The sequence below is a fragment of the Oncorhynchus masou genome, unplaced genomic scaffold (assembly GCF_036934945.1).
Source record: "Oncorhynchus masou masou isolate Uvic2021 unplaced genomic scaffold, UVic_Omas_1.1 unplaced_scaffold_951, whole genome shotgun sequence".
Classification (NCBI taxonomy): Eukaryota; Metazoa; Chordata; class Actinopteri; order Salmoniformes; family Salmonidae; genus Oncorhynchus; species Oncorhynchus masou.
This window is the reverse complement of record NW_027016007.1, coordinates 69,371-91,984: the sequence shown is the minus strand read 5'-3', so window position 1 is coordinate 91,984 and position 22,614 is coordinate 69,371. Positions and strand designations below refer to the sequence as shown.

General features: G+C 50.2%; 1 protein-coding gene and 1 pseudogene across 1 annotated transcript in view; both read left to right on the top strand.

The window, feature by feature from the left end:
* The window catches only part of LOC135538392 (G patch domain-containing protein 1-like), a 50,818-nt pseudogene extending 46,292 nt beyond the window's left edge, over positions 1–4,526 (top strand).
* Positions 4,527–6,981: 2,455 nt separating this feature from the next.
* LOC135538393 (WD repeat-containing protein 88-like) overlaps positions 6,982–22,614 on the top strand; it is a gene marked incomplete at its 3' end in the record, with an annotated part of 36,024 nt that continues 20,391 nt past the window's right edge. Inside the window, 6 exon segments of the mRNA XM_064964296.1 lie at positions 6,982–7,200; positions 10,341–10,451; positions 12,148–12,181; positions 12,184–12,235; positions 22,056–22,096; positions 22,099–22,118. Coding sequence (XP_064820368.1) covers positions 7,084–7,200; positions 10,341–10,451; positions 12,148–12,181; positions 12,184–12,235; positions 22,056–22,096; positions 22,099–22,118 — 375 coding nt within the window.

Below are 22,614 nucleotides of genomic sequence, written 5' to 3'. Positions count from 1 at the left end.
TACATACACCTACTGTAACCCGTAGAGGGTTGACGGTCTACTGTAACCCGTAGAGGGTTGACTGTAACCCGTAGAGGGTGGACTGTAACCCGTAGAGGGTTGACTGTAACCCGTAGAGGGTTGACTGTAACCCGTAGAGGGTTGACTGTAACCCGTAGAGGGTTGACTGTAACCCGTAGAGGGTGGACTGTAACCCGTAGAGGGTTGACTGTAACCCGTAGAGGGTTGACTGTAACCCGTAGAGGGTTGACTGTAACCCGTAGAGGGTTGACTGTAACCCGTAGAGGGTTGACTGTAACCCGTAGAGGGTTGACTGTAACCCGTAGAGGGTCGACGGTCTACTGTAACCCGTAGAGGGTCTACCGTAACCCGTAGAGGGTCGGCGGTCTACCGTAACCCGTAGAGGGTCGGCGGTCTACCGTAACCCGTAGAGGGTCGACGGTCTACCGTAACCCGTAGAGGGTCGACGGTCTACCGTAACCCGTAGAGGGTCGACGGTCTACCGTAACCCGTAGAGGGTCGACGGTCTACCGCAACCCGTAGAGGGTCGACGGTCTACCGCAACCCGTAGAGGGTCGGCGGTCTACCGCAACCCGTAGAGGGTCGGCGGTCTACCGCAACCCGTAGAGGGTCGGCGGTCTACCGCAACCCGTAGAGGGTCGGCGGTCTACCGCAACCCGTAGAGGGTCGGCGGTCTACCGCAGCCCGTAGAGGGTCGGCGGTCTACCGCAGCCCGTAGAGGGTCGGCGGTCTACCGCAACCCGTAGAGGGTCGGCGGTCTACCGCAACCCGTAGAGGGTCGGCGGTCTACCGCAACCCGTAGAGGTCGGCGGTCTACCGCAACCCGTAGAGGGTCGACGGTCTACCGCAACCCGTAGAGGGTCGGCGGTCTACCGCAACCCGTAGAGGGTCGGCGGTCTACCGCAACCCGTAGAGGGTCGGCGGTCTACCGTAACCCGTAGAGGGTCGACGGTCTACCGTAATCCGTAGAGGGTTGGCGGACGTAAGAGATACAGATGTTTTGTAAGTCACATGTTGTTAATCGGTGATGTTTCTGACTAACTGAGCAGCCAGACACGGAGGAGGAGGAGGAGGAGAGCAGGCCGTCTATGGATCTGTTCAAGGCCATCTTCGCCAGTTCATCAGACGAGAAGTCTTCCTCGTCTTCTGAAGGAGAGAGTGAGGAGGAGGAGGAGGAGGAGGCGGAAGGTGTTCGGAGCAAGGCTGGGACTGGGCTTCAGATATCTAACCAGTTGAATGTCAACACAACCCAGCCTGCTCCTCCCGTGTCAGCTACACCCAGCCAACACCCAGGTATGAACACTGGTCCTCCTGTGTCAGCTACACCCAGGTATGAACACTGGTCCTCCCGTGTCAGCTACACCCAGGTATGAACACTGGTCCTCCTGTGTCAGCTACACCCAGGTATGAACACTGGTCCTCCCGTGTCAGCTACACCCAGCCAACACCCAGGTAGGAACACTGGTCCTCCTGTGTCAGCTACACCCAGGTATGAACACTGGTCCTCCTGTGTCAGCTACACCCAGGTGTGAACACTGGTCCTCCTGTGTCAGCTACACCCAGGTAGGAACACTGGTCCTCCCGTGTCAGCTACACCCAGGTATGAGCACTGGTCCTCCTGTGTCAGCTACACCCAGGTATGAACACTGGTCCTCCTGTGTCAGCTACACCCAGGTATGAACACTGGTCCTCCTGTGTCAGCTACACCCAGGTATGAACACTGGTCCTCCTGTGTCAGCTACACCCAGGTATGAACACTGGTCCTCCTGTGTCAGCTACACCCAGGTGTGAACACTGGTCCTCCTGTGTCAGCTACACCCAGGTATGAACACTGGTCCTCCTGTGTCAGCTACACCCAGGTAGGAACACTGGTCCTCCTGTGTCAGCTACACCCAGGTAGGAACACTGGTCCTCCTGTGTCAGCTACACCCAGGTATGAACACTGGTCCTCCTGTGTCAGCTACACCCAGGTATGAACACTGGTCCTCCTGTGTCAGCTACACCCAGGTATGAACACTGGTCCTCCCGTGTCAGCTACACCCAGGTATGAACACTGGTCCTCCCGTGTCAGCTACACCCAGGTATGAACACTGGTCCTCCTGTGTCAGCTACACCCAGGTAGGAACACTGGTCCTCCTGTGTCAGCTACACCCAGGTGTGAACACTGGTCCTCCTGTGTCAGCTACACCCAGGTAGGAACACTGGTCCTCCTGTGTCAGCTACACCCAGGTGTGAACACTGGTCCTCCCGTGTCAGCTACACCCAGGTATGAACACTGGTCCTCCTGTGTCAGCTACACCCAGCCAGCACCCAGGGATGAACACTGGTCCCCCTGTGTCAGCTACACCCAGGTATGAACACTGGTCCTCCTGTGTCAGCTACACCCAGCCAGCACCCAGGTATGAACACTGGTCCTCCTGTGTCAGCTACACCCAGGTAGGAACACTGGTCCTCCTGTGTCAGCTACACCCAGGTAGGAACACTGGTCCTCCTGTGTCAGCTACACCCAGGTATGAACACTGGTCCTCCTGTGTCAGCTACACCCAGCCAGCACCCAGGTATGAACACTGGTCCCCCTGTGTCAGCTACACCCAGGTGTGAACACTGGTCCTCCTGAATGTCAGCTACACCCAGGTATGAACACTCTCTGGGTAGTGGAGAATGATGGGAGACCTCTGATGGTTTTAACTCTCTGGGTAGTGGAGAATGATGGGAGATCTCTGATGGTTTTAACTCTCTGGGTAGTGGAGAATGATGGGAGACCTCTGATGGTTTTAACTCTCTGGGTAGTGGAGAATGATGAGAGATCTCTGATGGTTTTAACTCTCTGGGTAGTGGAGAATGATGGGAGACCTCTGATGGTTTTAACTCTCTGGGTAGTGGAGAATGATGGGAGACCTCTGATGGTTTTAAGTCTGTTTTTATTTTTTAGACGTTGTGTTCAAAACGCCCAGTGGTCCTGCTGCTGCCCCTCCCCCTCGGGACCAGAAAATGGAAGAGGAGGAGTTTGGACCTCGGCTGCCTCCTCCTTCCTCTACATTGAGTGAGTCCCTTACCAATAACGTGATCCAATCAAAACCCGGTTAAACGGACGTTATGATTCCTTAACATCTATTCAGTTCTTGTTGTTCACAAAAAGCTGTTCGAACCAGTCTGTTGCAGCCCATCTTGATATAGATGATTTGGAGTCTCACCATCTCTGCTGGTCTTTTCAGCAGCGGAGCGCCGTCGTCCCTGACTCCCTCTGCTAAGGACGACAAACACAAGAAGAAGTGTAAGGAGAAGCACAAAGCCAAGAAACACGGCAAGCACAAGAAGGACAAGAAGGTACGGCCGGGGAAAACAACTTAACCCAGGAAAATAGACTACGGTGTCTGTTGAAGAGTCCTCTCTCTCTCTCTCTGTCTCTCTCTCTCTGTCTCTCTCTGTCTCTCTCTCTCTCTCTGTCTCTGTCTGTCTCTCTCTCTCTGTCTCTCTCTCTCTCTCTCTCTCTCTCTCTCTCTCTCTCTCTCTCTGTCTCTGTCTCTCTTCTCTCTCTCTCTCTCTCTCTCTCTCTCTGTGTCTCTCTGTGTCTCTCTCTCTGTCTCTCTCTGTCTCTCTCTCTCTGTCTCTCTCTCTCTCTCTCTGTCTCTTTTTGTCTCTCTGTCTCTCTCTCTTTGTTTCTCTGTCTCTCTTTGTCTGTCTGTCTGTCTGTCTGTCTGTCTGTCTGTCTCTCTCTGACAGGCTGCTCTATGACTGGTATAGTGAGTTATTCAAGAGGATAACCATTGCACCAAATATGTTTGGTCTTTTTGTTTTTGGTGGAAGTGCCAGGAACGCTCGTTCACCTGTCTGTCAGTATGTGACTATATCTTGACTCTCCCTCTCTGCCGCTGTTGTTGTTGTTAACAGCAGAAGAAGAAGCACAAGAGGCACAAGCACAAAGGCAAGCAGAAGAAGAGCAGTAGGAAGGAGGAGTCATCAGACAGCAGCTCAGAGGGGAGTCTGTCTCTCTCAGCTAGGAGGACGGAGAGGAGGGGGAGGGTTTCAACAGAAGAGCTGCTCAGAAGGTCAGAGGGCATTAATTGTAATACAAAACATTTAGAACCAGCCCAGAAATGGTTTGGACCCATGTCCAATTGACCCATGTCATTTAAACATGCTACAGTATTATGACAGTGTAGATTACATACATGATATGAATTGATCCTTCCTCTCCCATCTGACCAGGTTGAAGGGCATCCGTGGGAAGAATCTGCAGTGAATCTGTGATCCAACAGACAACAGGATGTCCTCTATGAGGACAGATATCTGGAGACTGGAGTCAGTAACCATTCTGTATGAATTCCAATAGTCCTGTAGTTATGCTGATGAATGAGGGTCTGTCTTTACATTTTTAAATTGTAATTCTCATGAGATGTGAGGTTTTTTTTGCTGATTGATGTCTCGGGCTGATATGTTGAGAGGTCTTGAATTGTTGCTATCATCTGTTAATCAATAAAAAGCAGATTTTGTTGTTGTTGTAATCTGTCTCTGTATTATTGTCATGACAGATTGTCTGAAAAAAAAAGTTGAGCTTTCGGAAAGTATTCAGACCCCTTGACTTTTTCCACATTTTGTTACGTTACAGCCTTATTCTAAAATGTATTAAATTATTTTGTCCCACCCCCTCAATCTACTCACAATACCCCATAATAACTCTGTGAAAACAGGTTTTTGACATTTCTGCAAATTTATTAAACATAAAATATAAATACCCCTATCCCTTTTTGATGAGACTCTAAATTGAACTCAGGTGCATCCTGTTTGAGATGTTTCTACAACTTGATTGGATCCCACAGTTGACAGTGCATGTCAGAACAAATACCAGGCCATGAGGTCGAAGGAATCTGTCCGTAGAGCTCTGAGGCAGGATTGTGGCGATCTCACAGATCTGGGGAAGGGCACCAAAACATGTCTGCTGTGTTGAAGGTCCCCAAAAACACAGTGTACTCCATCATTCTTAAATGGAAGAAGTTTGGAACCACCAAGACTAGAGCTGGCCGCCTGGCCAAACTGAGCAATAAATGGTCAGAGCTCCATTCATTCGCTATTTAGGTCAGTTAGGATCACCACTTTATTTATGACTAATGTGAAATGTCAGAATAATAGTAGAGAGAATGATTTATTTCAGCTTTTATTTCTTTCATCACATTCCCAGTGGGTCAGAAGTTTACATACATTTAATTAGTATTTGGTAGCATTGCCTTTAAATTGTTTAACCTTGTTTAACCTTGGGTCAAATGGTTTGGGTAGCCTTCCACAGGCTTTCCACAATAAGTTGGGTGAATTTTGGAACCCATTCCTCCGGACAGGAGCTGGTGTAACTGAGTCAGGTTTGTAGGCCTCCTTGCTCACACAAGCTTTTAGTTCTGCCCACAAATGTTCAATGGATTGAGGTCAGGGCTTTGTGATGGCCACTCCAATACCTTGACTTTGTTGTCCTTAAGCCATTTTTCCACAACTTTTGGATCTGACCATGGGGTCATTGTCCATTTGGAAGACCCATTTGCGACCAATCTTTAACTTCCTGACTGATGTCTTGAGATGTTGCTTCAATATATCCACATAATTTTCCAACCTCATGATGCCATATATTTTGTGAAGTGCACCAGTCCTTCCTGCAGCAAAGCACCGCCACAACATGATGCTGCCAATGTCCTGGCTTCACGGGTGGGATGGTGTTCTTCGTTGCAAGCATCCCCTTTTTCCTCCAAACATAACGATGGTCATTATGGCCCAACAGTTCTATTTTTGTTTCATCAGACCGGAGGACATTTCTCCAAAAGTACGATCTTTGTCCCCATGTGCAGTTACAAACCGTAGTCTTTTTTATTATGGCAGTTTTGGAGCAGTGGCTTCTTCCTAATAACAAAGTGAGCTGCCTTTCAGGTTATGTCGATATAGGACTCGTTTTACTGTGTATATAGAAACATTTGTACCTGTTTCCTTCAGCATCTTCACAAGGTCCTTTTCTGTTGTTCTGGGATTAATTTGCACTTTTAGCACCAAAGTACGTTCATCTCTAGGAGACAGAACGACGTCTCCTTCAGAGCGGTATGACGGCTGCGTGGTCCCATGGTGTTTATACTTGTGTAGTTTTGTTAGTACAGATGAATGTGCACCACGTTCAGGTGTTTTTTTTCTGAGTTCTTGGCTGATTTCTTTTGATTTTCCCATGATGTCGACAAAGAGGCACGGAGTTTGAAGGTAGGCCTTGAAAGCTACATCCACAGGTACACCTCCAATTGACTCAAATGATGTCAATTAGCCTATCAGAAGCTTCTAAAGCCGTGACATAACTTTCTAGAATTTTCCAAGCTGTATAAATTTGGCACAGTCAACTTACTGTATGTAAACTTCTGACCCACTGGCATTGTGATGCAGTGAATTATAAGTGAAACAATCTGTGTATACAATTGTTGGCAAAATGACTTGTGTCATGCACAAAGTAGATGTCCTAACCGGCTTGCCAAAACTATAGTTTGTTAACAAGAAATGTGTGGAGTGGTTGGAAAACCTTGAGTTTTAATGATTCCAACCTAAGAGTATGTAAACTTCCGACTTTCAACTGTATATATGTGTAACCGATGTGAAATGGCTAGCTAGTTAGCGGTGGTGCCAACCTCATATCGTTTCAATTGGTTACGTCACTCGCTCTGAGACCTGAAGTGGTTGTGATGGGTGACGATGCTTTGGGGGTTTCAGTTGTTGATGTGTGCAGAGGGTCCCTGGTTCGAGCCCGGGTAGGGGCTAGGGTGACGCAGGAAAGTAATACTGTTGTATATATGTATATAAATAAAAAAAAAGTCATTACATTAAAAAAAATCTCTGTCCGTGTGTGTAGTCTGCACATTTCAGATTGTTATCCATCTCAGTCACACCACACTCAGTGCTCCTGATGCCTGGCCGTCGCTATGGGAACGCAAACTTTGGACAACATTGGCTCCTCTGACTGACTGGTTAGCTACAGTAGCTATATACTTTTACCCCAAAACAATGAAATACCTAACGTAGTGAAATACATTTCGTTTCCTGGACAAAATGACGTGGAGAAATATCGACCCTTTGTCACTTGATGAGACCATTGATGAAGGGAAAGAGGAGAAGGATGTGGAGAAGAGAAGAGCCTCGGTGTGGGAACATCAGGAGCTAGCCCAGGTATCAGCTAGCTAGATGCTCAGGTCTCAGTTAGCTAGCTGCCCAGGTCTCAGTTAGTTAGCTGCCCAGGTATCAGGTAGCTAGCTGCCCAGGTAGCTCTTCCCAGGTATCAGGTAGCTAGCTGCAGGTATCAGGTAGCTAGCTGCCCAGGTATCAGTTAGCTAGCTGCCCAGGTAGCAGGTAGCTAGCTGCCCAGGTAGCAGGTAGGCCCAGGTAGCAGGTAGCTGCTGCCCAGGTCCCAGTTAGCTAGCTGCCCAGGTAGCAGGTAGCTAGCTGCCCAGGTAGCAGGTCAGCCTTCATGTTCATAGCTTATCCTAGAACAGGTAGCAGTTAGCTAGCTGGGTAGTGAGGGGATGAGTTGAATAGCCTTCATGTCCATAGCTCATCCTAGAGCAGGTAGCAGTTAGCTAGCTGGGTAGAGAGGGGATGAGTTGAATAGCCTTCATGTTCATAGCTCATCCTAGAGCAGCTAGGTAGTTGGGTTATGTGCTGTAATAGTGTGCAGCTACTTCCCTGTAAACTGTTTTTAAAACTACAAACGTCAATGAGTGATTGGTCAGCTAATAGTTAACGTTAGCAAGGCAAGCTAACAGCCATCCAACATAGCTATACATAATTAATTGTGTTGCACCTGTGTCGTAACACTGACAATAACAAGGATGAATGATGGCAACTTAGCCTACTAGACAGCAAGCTTTAAACTGACAACAGTTTCCTTTAAACATGGACACACTTGAGTGCCAGTCTGTTTGTGCTATCATGCCCAGCTCCTTACCACTCATGACAAAACATGCTTGTCTTGACAATGAGTTGGCAAGAGCACAAAACAGATCTGGGACCAGGCTAGGAAACGCTGCGTGAAAAGCCCTCCTGCTATACATCTGGCTGGTGGCCAAGCATAGCGATTATGACCAAGACATCTCAACAGATGGGTCATTAATTAAGGTGTCGTTTTAGAACAGACCTCAGCTATTGTCTTAAATTATGATTATTAACATTATCATTACTGCGATGCTTTAGTTGTGTTCAAAACATATATAAGTGACTTTGTTGTGCTTTCACAATAAAATTAGATAGTTTCAGATGATTTGGACAATTTGAAAAATGCTAATATCAGTCCCATGACTTGAATGGGATTTCTGCTAAAAATGCTAAAACGTTAGCATGTTGAAACAGTGCTAGGGAAACAACTGGGCCCAAATACTATTACTATGTGGAATGGAGATGTGAGACGGGCTAGATTCAAATACTATTACTATGTGGAATGGAGATGTGAGACGGGGCTTGATTCAAATACTATTACTATGTGGAATGGAGATGTGAGACGGGGCTTGATTCAAATACTATTACTATGTGGAATGGAGATGTGAGACGGGGCTTGATTCAAATACTATTACTATGTGTAATGGAGATGTGAGACGGGGCTTGATTCAAATACTATTACTATGTGGAATGGAGATGTGAGACGGGGCTTGATTCAAATACTATTACTATGTGGAATGGAGATGTGAGACGGGGCTTGATTCAAATACTATTACTATGTGGAATGGAGATGTGAGACGGGGCTTGATTCAAATACTATTACTATGTGGAATGGAGATGTGAGAATACTATTACTATGTGGAATGGAGATGTGAGACGGGGCTTGATTCAAAAACTATTGCTATGTGTAATGGAGATGTGAGACGGGGCTTGATTCAAATACTATTGCTATGTGTAATGGAGATGTGAGACGGGGCTTGATTCAATTACTATTACTATGTGGAATGGAGATGTGAGACGGGGCTTGATTCAATTACTATTACTATGTGGAATGGAGATGTGAGACGGGGCTTGATTCAAATACTATTACTATGTGGAATACTATGTGGAATGGAGATGTGAGACAGGGCTTGATTCAAATACTATTACTATGTGGAATGGAGATGTGACACGGGGCTTTATTCTCCGTGCCTCTTCAGATTCCCATCATGGTGTAATGGAGATGTTACACGGGGCTTTATTCTCCATGCCTCTTCAGATTCCCATCATGGTGTAATGGAGATGTGAGACGGGGCTTGATTCTCCGTGCCTCTTCAGACCCCCATCATGGTGTAATGGAGATGTTACACGGGGCTTTATTCTCCGTGCCTCTTCAGATTCCCATCATGGTGTAATGGAGATGTGAAATGGGGCTTGATTCTCCATGCCTCTTCAGATTCCCATCATGATGTAATGAAGATGTGAAATGGGGCTTTATTCTCCGTGCCTCTTCAGACCCCCATCATGATGTAATGGAGATGTTACACGGGGCTTGATTCTCCATGCCTCTTCATATTCCCATCATGGTGTAATGGAGATGTGAAATGGGGCTTGATTCTCCATGCCTCTTCATATTCCCATCATGGTGTAATGGAGATGTGAAATGGGGCTTGATTCTCCATGCCTCTTCAGATTCCCATCATGGTGTAATGGAGATGTGAAATGGGGCTTGATTCTCCATGCCTCTTCAGATTCCCATCATGGTGTAATGGAGATGTGAAATGGGGCTTGATTCTCCGTGCCTCTTCAGATTCCCATCATGGTGTAATGGAGATGTGAAATGGGCTTGATTCTCCGTGCCTCTTCAGACCCCCATCATGATGTAATGAAGATGTTAGACAGGGCTTGATTCTCCATGCCTCTTCAGATTCCCATCATGATGTAATGAAGATGTTAGACAGGGCTTGATTCTCCGTGCCTCTTCAGACCCCCATCATGATGTAATGAAGATGTTAGACAGGGCTTGATTCTCCGTGCCTCTTCAGACCCCCATCATGATGTAATGAAGATGTTAGACAGGGCTTGATTCTCCATGCCTCTTCAGACCCCCATCATGATGTAATGAAGATGTTAGACAGGGCTTGATTCTCCGTGCCTCTTCAGACCCCCATCATGATGTAATGAAGATGTTAGACAGGGCTTGATTCTCCATGCCTCTTCAGATTCCCATCATGATGTAATGAAGATGTTAGACAGGGCTTGATTCTCCGTGCCTCTTCAGATTCCCATCATGATGTAATGGAGATGTTAGACAGGGCTTGATTCTCCGTGCCTCTTCAGATTCCCATCATGAATTAATGAAGATGTTAGACAGGGCTTGATTCTCCATGCCTCTTCAGATTCCCATCAAGGTGCTGAGGGGTCACACAGATGCTGTCACTGGCTGCCACTTCTGCTTTGACGACACCAAAGTCCTGACCAGTTCCCACGACAAGACGGCCACTCTGTGGGTAGGTCCACCAAACACTAGGACTGCTTCCCAAATGGAACACTTCCCTATGTAGTGCACTACTTATGACCACTATTCCCTATATAGTGCACTACTTATAACCACTATTCCCTATATAATGCACTACTTATGACCACTATTCCCTATATAGTGCACTACTTATAACCACTATTCCCTATATAGTGCACTACTTATAACCACTATTCCCTATATAGTGCACTACTTATGACCACTATTCCCTATATAGTGCACTACTTTTGACCACTATTCCCTATATAGTGCACTACTTATGACCACTTTTCCCTATATAGTCCACTACTTATAACCACTATTCCCTATATAGTGCACTACTTATGACCACTATTCCCTATATAGTGCACTACTTATGACCACTTTTCCTATATAGTCCACTACTTATAACCACTATTCCCTATATAGTGCACTACTTATGACCACTATTCCCTATATAGTGCACTACTTATAACCACTATTCCCTATATAGTGCACTACTTATAACCACTATTCCCTATATAGTCCACTACTTATGACCACTATTCCCTATATAGTGCACTACTTATGACCACTATTCCCTATATAGTGCACTACTTATGACCATGACCACTTTTCCTATATAGTCCTACTTATAACCACTATTATATCTCTATATAGTGCACTACTTATGACCACTATTCCCTATATAGTGCACTACTTATGACCACTTTTCCTATATAGTCCACTACTTATGACCACTATTCCCTATATAGTGCACTACTTATAACCACTATTCCCTATATAGTGCACTACTTATGACCACAATTCCCTATATAGTGCACTACTTATGACCACTTTTCCTATATAGTCCACTACTTATGACCACTATTCCCTATATAGTGCACTACTTATGACCACTATTCCCTGTATAGTGCACTACTGTCTGTGTGTCTGTCTATTTCCTGTCTGTGTGTCTGTTATTTCCTGTCTGTGTGTCTGTCTATTTCCTGTCTCTGTGTCTGTCTATTTCCTGTCTGTGTGTCTGTTATTTCCTGTCTGTGTGTCTGTCTATTTCCTGTCTCTGTGTCTGTCTATTTCCTGTCTGTGTGTCTGTCTATTTCCTGTCTCTGTGTCTGTCTATTTCCTGTCTCTGTGTCTGTCTATTTCCTGTCTGTGTGTCTGTCTATTTCCTGTCTGTGTGTCTGTTATTTCCTGTCTGTGTGTCTGTCTATTTCCTGTCTGTGTGATGTCACACACCTAATCCATCTCAGTGTTTATGTGGATCGTTTTCCACTCCTGGCTGTGGATGTCTGTCTTATTTTTTAATAATATATTCATGTTGAAAGATTATTGTCTGGCCCATAGGTATGAACCTGAACTATATGGTATCTGTGGCCTAAATAGCACCCGTATTCCCTATATAGTGCACTACTTCTGACCAAGGCCTATAGGTATGAACCTGAACTATATGATATGCTGTGGCCTAAATAGCACCCGTATTCCCTATATAGTGCACTACTTCTGACCAAGGCCCATAGGTATGAACCTGAACTATATGGTATGTCTGTGAACCTAAATAGCACCCGTATTCCCTATATATAGTGCACTACTTCTGACCAAGGCCTATAGGGCTCTGGTCAAGAGTAGTGCACTCTGTAGGGAATAGGGTACCATTAGGGCCACACATTGTATGTCTGCTTCTGAAGGACACGGAGAGTGGCGCTGCGCTGTTGGTGTTTGAGAGGGACATCTGTCCAACATCTCTGAATGTGCCTTGATCCCTGACAAGAAAAGGTGAGTTGTCACTGTGTTCCCATCGCCTACCCTTCTCCAGGAGTGTGCACTCGTACACTCCAAACATATTCCTAACACCAGAGGGGAAGTGCACACTTTGGGAGAAGGGTAGATCATCAGAATGGAGCCTTGCTGTTATTGACCACAGAAGCCCTTGTCTGTGTGTTGTGACTAGTGATTTAAACATGAGATAACTCTTCATATAGTTGTTTTGTTTCCTCAAATATCACATCCCACATATCTGGGAATAGGGCTGGAGTAGGGCTTGGAGTAGGGCTGGGAGTAGGGCTGGTATAGGGCTTGGAGTAGGGCTGGGAGTAGGGCTGGGAGTAGGGCTGGGAGTAGGGCTGGGGTAGGGCTGGGTATAGGGCTGGGTATAGGGCTGGGTATAGGGCTGGTTATAGGGCTGGTATAGGGCTGGTTATAGGGCTGGTATAGGGCTGGGTATAGGGCTGGGTATAGGGCTGGGTATAGGGCTGGTAATAGGGCTGGGAATAGGGCTGGGTATAGGGCTGGTAATAGGGCTGGTATAGGGCTGGGTATAGGGCTGGGAATAGGGCTGGTAATAGGGCTGGTAATAGGGCTGGGTATAGGGCTGGGTATAGGGCTGGGTATAGGGCTGGGAATAGGGCTGGTAATAGGGCTGGGAGTAGGGCTGGGAGTAGGGCTGGGAGTAGGGCTGGGTATAGGGCTGGGTATAGGGCTGGGTATAGGGCTGGTTATAGGGCTGGTATAGGGCTGGTTATAGGGCTGGTATAGGGCTGGGTATAGGGCTGGTATTGGGCTGGGAGTAGGGCTGGGTATAGGGCTGGTATTGGGCTGGGAATAGGGCTGGGTATAGGGCTGGGTATAGGGCTGGGGTATAGGGCTGGGAGTAGGGCTGGGTATAGGGCTGGGTGTAGGGCTGGGAATAGGGCTGGGTATAGGGCTGGGTATAGGGCTGGGAGTAGGGCTGGGTATAGGGCTGGGTATAGGGCTGGTATAGGGCTGGTTATAGGGCTGGTATAGGGCTGGGTATAGTGCTGGTTATAGGGCTGGTATAGGGCTGGGTATAGGGCTGGTTATAGGGCTGGTATAGGGCTGGGTATAGGGCTGGTTATAGGGCTGGGTATAGGGATGGTATAGGGCTGGTATAGGGCTGGGTATAGGGCTGGGTATAGGGCTGGGTATAGGGCTGGTATAGGGCTGGGAGTAGGGCTGGGTGTAGGGCTGGGTGTAGGGCTGGGTGTAGGGCTGGGAGTAGGGCTGGGTATAGGGCTGGGTATAGGGCTGGGAGTAGGGCTGGGTATAGGGCTGGGAATAGGGCTGGGTATAGGGCTGGGAATAGGGCTGGTTATAGGGCTGGGTATAGGGCTGGTATAGGGCTGGGAGTAGGGCTGGGTGTAGGGCTGGGTGTAGGGCTGGGTATAGGGCTGGGAGTAGGGCTGGGTATAGGGCTGGGTATAGGGCTGGGAATAGGGCTGGGTATAGGGCTGGGTATAGGGCTGGGTATAGGGCTGGGAGTAGGGCTGGGTATAGGGCTGGGTGTAGGGCTGGGAATAGGGCTGGGTATAGGGCTGGGTGTAGGGCTGGGAGTAGGGCTGGGTATAGGGCTGGGTGTAGGGCTGGGTATAGGGGGTATAGGGGGGAATAGGGCTGGGTGTAGGGCTGGGTGTAGGGCTGGGGAGTAGGGCTGGGTATAGGGCTGGGTGTAGGGCTGGGTATAGGGCTGGGTATAGGGCTGGGAGTAGGGCTGGGTATAGGGCTGGGTGTAGGGCTGGGAGTAGGGCTGGGAGTAGGGCTGGGTATAGGGCTGGGAGTAGGGCTGGGAGTAGGGCTGGGAGTAGGGCTGGTATAGGGCTGGGAGTAGGGCTGGGTATAGGGCTGGGTGTAGGGCTGGTTATAGGGCTGGTTATAGGGCTGGGAGTAGGGCTGGGTGTAAGGCTGGGAGTAGGGCTGGGAGTAGGGCTGGGAGTAGGGCTGGGTATAGGGCTGGGTGTAGGGCTGGGAGTAGGGCTGGGTGTAGGGCTGGGAGTAGGGCTGGGAGTAGGGCTGGGTGTAGGGCTGGGAATAGGGCTGGGAGTAGGGCTGGGTGTAGGGCTGGGAGTAGGGCTGGGAATAGGGCTGTGAATAGGGCTGGGAGTAGGGCTGGGAATAGGGCTGGGAGTAGGGCTGGGAGTAGGGTTGGGAATAGGGCTGGTATAGGGCTGGGAATAGGGCTGGTATAGGGCTGGGAATAGGGCTGGGAATAGGGCTGGTATAGGGCTGGGAATAGGGCTGGGAATAGGGCTGGGAGTAGGGCTGGGAGTAGGGCTGGGTGTAGGGCTGGGAGTAGGGCTGGGAATAGGGCTGGGAGTAGGGCTGGGTGTAGGGCTGGGAATAGGGCTGTGAATAGGGCTAGGCTGGGTGTAGGGCTGGGAATAGGGCTGGGAGTAGTGTTGGGAATAGGGCTGGTATAGGGCTGGGAATAGGGCTGGGTATAGGGCTGGTATAGGGCTGGGAGTAGTGTTGGGAATAGGGCTGGGAGTAGGGCTGGGTATAGGGCTGGTATAGGGCTGGGAGTAGGGTTGGGAATAGGGCTGGTATAGGGCTGGGAATAGGGCTGGGTATAGGGCTGGTATAGGGCTGGGAGTAGGGCTGGGAATAGGGCTGGTATAGGGCTGGGAGTAGGGTTGGGAATAGGGCTGGGAGTAGGGTTGGGAATAGGGCTGGGAGTAGTGTTGGGAATAGGGCTGGTATAGGTCTGGGTATATGGCTGGGTGTAGGGCTGGGAATAGGGCTGGGTATAGGGCTGGGTGTTAGGGGCTGGTATAGGTCTGGGTATATGGCTGGGTGTAGGGCTGGGAATAGGGCTGGGTATAGGGCTGGGTGTTAGGGGCTGGTATAGGTCTGGGTATATGGCTGGGAATAGGGCTGGTATAGGGCTGGGTGTTAGGGCTGGTTATAGGGCTGGGTATAGGGCTGGGTATAGGGCTGGGTATAGGGCTGGGAGTAGGGCTGGGTATAGGTCTGGGTATAGGGCTGGGTATAGGGCTGGGAATAGGGCTGGGTATAGGTCTGGGTATAGGGCTGGGTATAGGGTTGGGAATAGGGCTGGTATAGGTCTGGGAATAGGGCTGGGTATAGGTCTGGGTATAGGGCTGGGAGTAGGGCTGGGTATAGGGCTGGGTATAGGGGCTGGGTATAGGGCTGGGAGTAGGGCTGGGTATAGGTCTGGGTATAGGGCTGGGTATAGGGCTGGGAATAGGGCTGGGTATAGGGCTGGGTATAGGGCTGGGTATAGGGCTGGGTATAGGGCTGGGAATAGGGCTGGGAATAGGGCTGGGTATAGGGCTGGGAATAGGGCTGGGAATAGGGCTGGGTATAGGGCTGGGTATAGGGCTGGGTATAGGGCTGGGAATAGGGCTGGGTATAGGGCTGGGAATAGGGCTGGGTATAGGGCTGGGTATAGGGCTGGGAATAGGGCTGGGAATAGGGCTGGGAATAGGGCTGGGTATAGGGCTGGGTATAGGGCTGGGAATAGGGCTGGGAATAGGGCTGGGAATAGGGCTGGGTATAGGGCTGGGAATAGGGCTGGTATAGGGCTGGGTATAGGGCTGGGAATAGGGCTGGGTATAGGGTTGGTATAGGGCTGGGAGTAGGGCTGGGAATAGGGCTGGGAGTAGGGTTGGGAATAGGGCTGGTATAGGTCTGGGTATAGGGCTGGGTATAGGGCTGGTATAGGGCTGGGAGTAGTAGGGCTGGGAGTAGGGTTGGGAATAGGGCTGGGAGTAGTGTTGGGAATAGGGCTGGGAGTAGGGTTGGGAATAGGGCTGGGAGTAGTGTTGGGAATAGGGCTGGGAGTAGGGTTGGGAATAGGGCTGGGAGTAGTGTTGGGAATAGGGCTGGTATAGGTCTGGGTATATGGCTGGGAATAGGGCTGGGAATAGGGCTGGGAGTAGGGTTGGGAATAGGGCTGGTATAGGTCTGGGTATATGGCTGGGTGTAGGGCTGGTTGTAGGGCTGGGTGGAAGGGCTGGGAGTAGGGCTGGTATAGGGCTGGGAGTAGGGCTGGGTGTAGGGCTGGTTATAGGTCTGGGAATAGGGCTGGGTATAGGGCTGGTTATAGGGCTGGGTATAGGGCTGGGTATAGGGCTGGGAGTAGGGCTGGGTGGAAGGGCTGGGAGTAGGGCTGGGTGGAAGGGCTGGGAGTAGGGCTGGTATAGGGCTGGGAGTAGGGCTGGGTGTAGGGCTGGTTATAGGTCTGGGAATAGGGCTGGGTATAGGGCTGGTTATAGGGCTGGGTATAGGGCTGGGTATAGGGCTGGGAGTAGGGCTGGGTGGAAGGGCTGGGAGTAGGGCTGGGTGGAAGGGCTGGGAATAGGGCTGGGTATAGGGCTGGGAATAGGGCTGGGTGTAGGGCTGGGAATAGGGCTGGGAATAGGGCTGGGTATAGGGCTGGGAATAGGGCTGGGAATAGGGCTGGGAATAGGGCTGGGTATAGGGCTGGGTATATATTATCACCATACCATATTATCACCATACCATATTATCACCATACCATATTATCACCATACCATGTTATCACCATACCATATTATCACCATACCATATTATCACCATATTACCACCATACCATATTATCACCATACCATAATATCACCATACTGAGAGACCTCACCATACCATATTATCACCATACCATATTATCACCATATTATCACCATACCATATTATCATCATACCATATTATCACCATACCATATTATCACCATACTGAGGGACCTCACCCTACCATATTATCACCATACCATATTATCACCATACCATATTATCACCATACTGAGAGACCATACCGTATTACCACCATACCATATTATCACCATACTGAGAGACCTCACCATACCATATTATCACCAAACCATATTATCACCATACCATATTACCACCATACCATATTATCACCATACCATATTACCACAGCCCACAGCCCACAACCTGCAGCACACAGCCCCCAACTGGGAGTAGGCTGCAGCACACAGCCCACAACCCGCAGCACACAGCCCACAACCCGCAGCCCACAACCCGCAGCACACAGCCCACAACCCGCAGCACACAGCCCACAACCCGCAGCAGACAGCCCCCAACCCGCAGCACACAGCCCTCAACCCGCAGCACACAGCCCACAACCCGCAGCCCACAACCCGCAGTAGGGATGGTATAGGGCACACAGCCCACCCCTATAGGGCTGGGTATAGGGCTGGGTATAGGGCTGGGAATAGGGCTGGGAATAGGGCTGGTATAGGGCTGGGAATAGGGCTGGGTATAGGGCTGGGTGTAGGGCTGGGTATAGGGCTGGGAATAGGGCTGAGTATAGGGCTGGGAATAGGGCTGGGTGGAAGGGCTGGGAGTAGGGCTGGTATAGGGCTGGGAGTAGGGCTGGGTGTAGGGCTGGTTATAGGTCTGGGAATAGGGCTGGGTATAGGGCTGGTTATAGGGCTGGGTATAGGGCTGGGTATAGGGCTGGGTGGAAGGGCTGGGTGGAAGGGCTGGGAGTAGGGCTGGGTATAGGGCTGGTTATAGGGCTGGGAGTAGGGCTGGTATAGGGCTGGGAGTAGGGCTGGGTGTAGGGCTGGTTATAGGTCTGGGAATAGGGCTGGGTATAGGGCTGGTTATAGGGCTGGGTATAGGGCTGGGTATAGGGCTGGGTATAGGGCTGGGTGTAGGGCTGGTTATAGGTCTGGGAATAGGGCTGGGTATAGGGCTGGTTATAGGGCTGGGTATAGGGCTGGGTATAGGGCTGGGAGTAGGGCTGGGTGGAAGGGCTGGGAGTAGGGCTGGGTGGAAGGGCTGGGAATAGGGCTGGGTATAGGGCTGGGTATAGGGCTGGGAATAGGGCTGGGTATATGGCTGGGTATAGGGCTGGGTATAGGGCTGGGAATAGGGCTGGGTATAGGGCTGGGTATAGGGCTGGGTGTAGGGCTGGGTATAGGGCTGGGTATAGGGCTGGGAATAGGGCTGGGTGTAGGGCTGGGTATAGGGCTGGTATAGGGCTGGGTATAGGGCTGGGTATAGGGCTGGGAATAGGGCTGGTATAGGGCTGGGAGTAGGGCTGGGTATAGGGCTGGGTATAGGGCTGGGAATAGGGCTGGGTATAGGGCTGGGTATAGGGCTGGGAATAGGGCTGGGTATAGGGCTGGGAGTAGGGCTGGGTGTAGGGCTGGGTATAGGGCTGGGTATAGGGCTGGGTATAGGGCTGGGAGTAGGGCTGGGTGTAGGGCTGGGTATAGGGCTGGGTATAGGGCTGGGTATAGGGCTGGGTATAGGGCTGGGAATAGGGCTGGGTATAGGGCTGGGAGTAGGGCTGGGTGTAGGGGCTAGGTGTAGGGCTAGGTGTAGGGCTGGGAATAGGGCTAGGTGTAGTGCTGGGTATAGGGCTGGGAGTAGGGCTGGGATTACCATATTATCATTTACATTACATACATTACATTATCACCATACTGCCACCATACCATATTATCACCATACCATATTATCACCATACCATATTATCACCATACCATATATCCACCATACCATATTATCACCATACCATATTATCACCATACCGAGACACCATACCATATTATCACCATACCATATTATCACCATACCATATTATCACCATACCATATTACCACCATACCATATTACCACCATACCATATTATCACCATACCATATTACCACCATACCATATTACCACCATACCATATTATCACCATACAGAGATAGACAGAGATATTATCACCATACCATATTATCACCATACCATATTATCACCATACTGAGAGACCTCACCATACCATATTATCACCATACCATATTATCACCATACCATATTATCACCATACCATATTATCACCATACTGAGAGAGCATACCATATTATCACCATACCATATTATCACCATACCATATTATCACCATACTGAGAGAGCATACCATATTATCACCATACCATATTATCACCATACCATATTATCACCATACCATATTATCACCATACCATATTATCACCATACCATGTTATCACCATACCATATTATCACCATACCATATTATCACCATATTACCACCATACCATATTATCACCATACCATAATATCACCATACTGAGAGACCTCACCATACCATATTATCACCATACCATATTATCACCATATTATCACCATACCATATTATCATCATACCATATTATCACCATACCATATTATCACCATACTGAGGGACCTCACCCTACCATATTATCACCATACCATATTATCACCATACCATATTATCACCATACTGAGAGACCATACCGTATTACCACCATACCGTATTACCACCATACCATATTATCACCATACTGAGAGACCTCACCATACCATATTATCACCAAACCATATTATCACCATACCATATTACCACCATACCATATTATCACCATACCATATTACCACAGCCCACAGCCCACAACCTGCAGCACACAGCCCCAACTCGCAGCACACAGCCCACAACCCGCAGCACACAGCCCACAACCCGCAGCCCACAACCCGCAGCACACAGCCCACAACCCGCAGCACACAGCCCACAACCCGCAGCAGACAGCCCCCAACCCGCAGCACACAGCCCTCAACCCGCAGCACACAGCCCACAACCCGCCCCACAACCCGCAGCAGCCCACAACCCGCACCAACCCGCAGCAGCAGCACACAGCCCACAACCCGCAGCACACAGCCCACAACCCGCAGCACACAGCCCACAACCCGCAGCACACAGCCCACAGCACACAGCCCACAACCCGCAGCACACAGCACACAACCCGCAGCCCACAGCCCACAGCACACAGCCCACAGCACACAACCCGCAGCCCACAGCCCACAGCCCACAGCACACAGCCCACAGCACACAGCACACAACCCGCAGCACACAGCACACAACCCGCAGCACACAGCACACAACCCGCAGCACACAGCATAGGTCACATAATCACTGCATACATCCCAAATGGCACCCTAGTCCCTGTGGGTCCTGGTCTAAAGTAGTGCACTAAATAGGGAATAGGGTGCCATAGGGCTCTGGTCTAAAGTAGTGCACTAAATAGGGAATAGGGTGCCATAGGGCTCTGGTCTAAAGTAGTGCACTAAATAGGGAATAGGGTGCCATTTTGGACATAACCCTGTCAAGATCTTTTGTTACTTCACACCTTCTTTATTCCCTTTTGGTAACCTTGGCAACCCTGGTAACCTTGGCAACCCTGGTAACCTTGGCAGAGGAGAAGTCCCAGAGGGCTGCAGGGAGGAGGTGATCACACATAGGGAGTCTAGACTCTAGACCTCCGCTGAAACATTAGCTAGTTAATGGGTTACTACTGGGTTTGCTGTTGCACTAGTCTAGTGGCATTGAGGTGATATCTTAATATATATATCTGTATTATGGTATTTGTTTCATTAGTCCATTGTTGACATAGAGTCACTGCAATCGAGTTTTCAAGATATGTAACTTTCCAAATTCAGAAAACATTCCTGTGTGATGCATTTTGTCAAACACAACATCATGCGGGGATGATTTCTGTATCCTCGAAAACTAGATTTACCCTCTCCTCCCTCCCTCTCTCTCTCTCTCTCCCCTCCCTCTCTCTCTCTCTCCCTCCCTCCCTCCCTCTCTCCCTCCCTCTCTCTCTCTCTCTCCCCTCCCTCCCTCCCTCCCTCCCTCCCTCTCTCCCTCCCTCTCTCTCTCTCTCCCCTCCCTCTCTCTCTCTCTCTCTCTCTCCCTCCCTCTCTCTCTCTCTCTCTCTCTCTCCCCCCTCCCTCTCTCTCTCTCTCTCTCCCCCTCCTCCCTCTCTCTCTCCCCTCCCTCTCTCTCTCCCCTCCTCCCTCCCTCTCTCTCTCTCCCTCCCTCCTCTCCTCGCCTCTCCCTCTCTCTCGCCCCCTCCCCTCTCTCTCTCTTCCCTTCCCTCTCTCCCCTCTCTCTCTCCCTCCTCCCCTCTCTCCTCCCTCCCTCCCCTCCCTCCCTCCCCTACTCTCTCTCTCTCTCCTCCCTCCCTCTCTCTCTCTCCCTCCCTCCCCCTCCCTCTCTCTCCTCCCCTCTCTTCCCCCTCCTCCCTCCCTCCTCCCTCCCTCTCTCTCCCCCTCCCCTCCTCGCCTCTCTCCCCCTCCCTCCCTCCCTCTCTCTCTCCTCCTCCTCCCTCCCTCCCCTCTCTCTCCCCCTCCCTCTCTCTCTCTCTCCCCCCCTCCCCTCCCTTCTCCCTCCCTCCCTCTCTCCCTCCCTCTCCCTCCCTCTCTCTCCCTCCCTCTCCTCCCTTCTCTCCTCCCTCTCCCTCTCCCTCCCTCTCTCTCCCCTCCCTCCTCCCTCCCCCCCCTCCCTCCCTCCCTCCCTCTCTCTCCTCCCCCCCTCCCTCTCCCTCTCTCTCCCCTCCCTCCCTCTCTCTCTCTCTCTCCTCCCCCTCCCTCCCCCCTCCCTCTCTCCCCCTCTCTTCCTCTCCCCTCCCTCTCCTCTCTCCCCTCCCTCCCTCCTCTTCCCTCCCTCCTCCCCCTCTCTCTCTCTCTCTCCCCCTCCCTCTCTCTCTCTCTCTCTCTCCTCCTCCTCTCTCCCCTTCCTCTCTCCCCTCCCTCCCTCTCTCTTCTCTCCCTCTCTCCCTCTCTCTCTCTCTCTCTCTCTCTCTTCCCCTCCCTCTCTCTCCTCCCCTCCCTCCCTCTCTCTCTCCCCCTCCCTCTCTCTCTCTCTCCCCCTCCCTCTCTCTCTCTCTCTCTCCCCCTCCCTCTCTCTCTCTCTCTCCTCTCTCCTCCCTCCCTCTCTCTCCCTGTCTCCCCTCCCTCCCTCCCTCCCTCCCTCCCCTAGGCTGATTACTGCGTCGTGGGACAAGACCCTAAATGCATGGGACCTGAGACGGGCAAGATCATTGTGAGTCAATCAAATAATGAATCTCATCCTCACAATGTGAGACCTCTCTGTTACCTCTCTGTTACCTCTCTGTTACCTCTGTCACCCCTCTGTTACCTCTGTTACATATATATATATATATATATATATATATATATATATATATCCCATTTAGCAGACGCTTTTGTCCAAAGCGACTTACAAGTCGGCTGGGGCCACTACTTTTACATATGGGTGGTCCCAGCGGGAATCGAACCCACGACGCTTGGCGTTGCAAGCGCCATGCTCTACCGACTGAGCCACACAGGACCAGTTACCTCTCTGTTACCCTCTGTTACCTCTGTTACCTCTCTGTTACCCCTCTGTTACCTCTGTTACCTCTCTGTTACCTCTCTGTTACCCCTCTGTTACCTCTGTTACCTCTCTGTTACCTCTCTGTTACCTCTCTGTCACCTCTCTGTCACCTCTCTGTCACCTCTCTGTTACCTCTCTGTTACCTCTCTGTTACCTCTCTGTT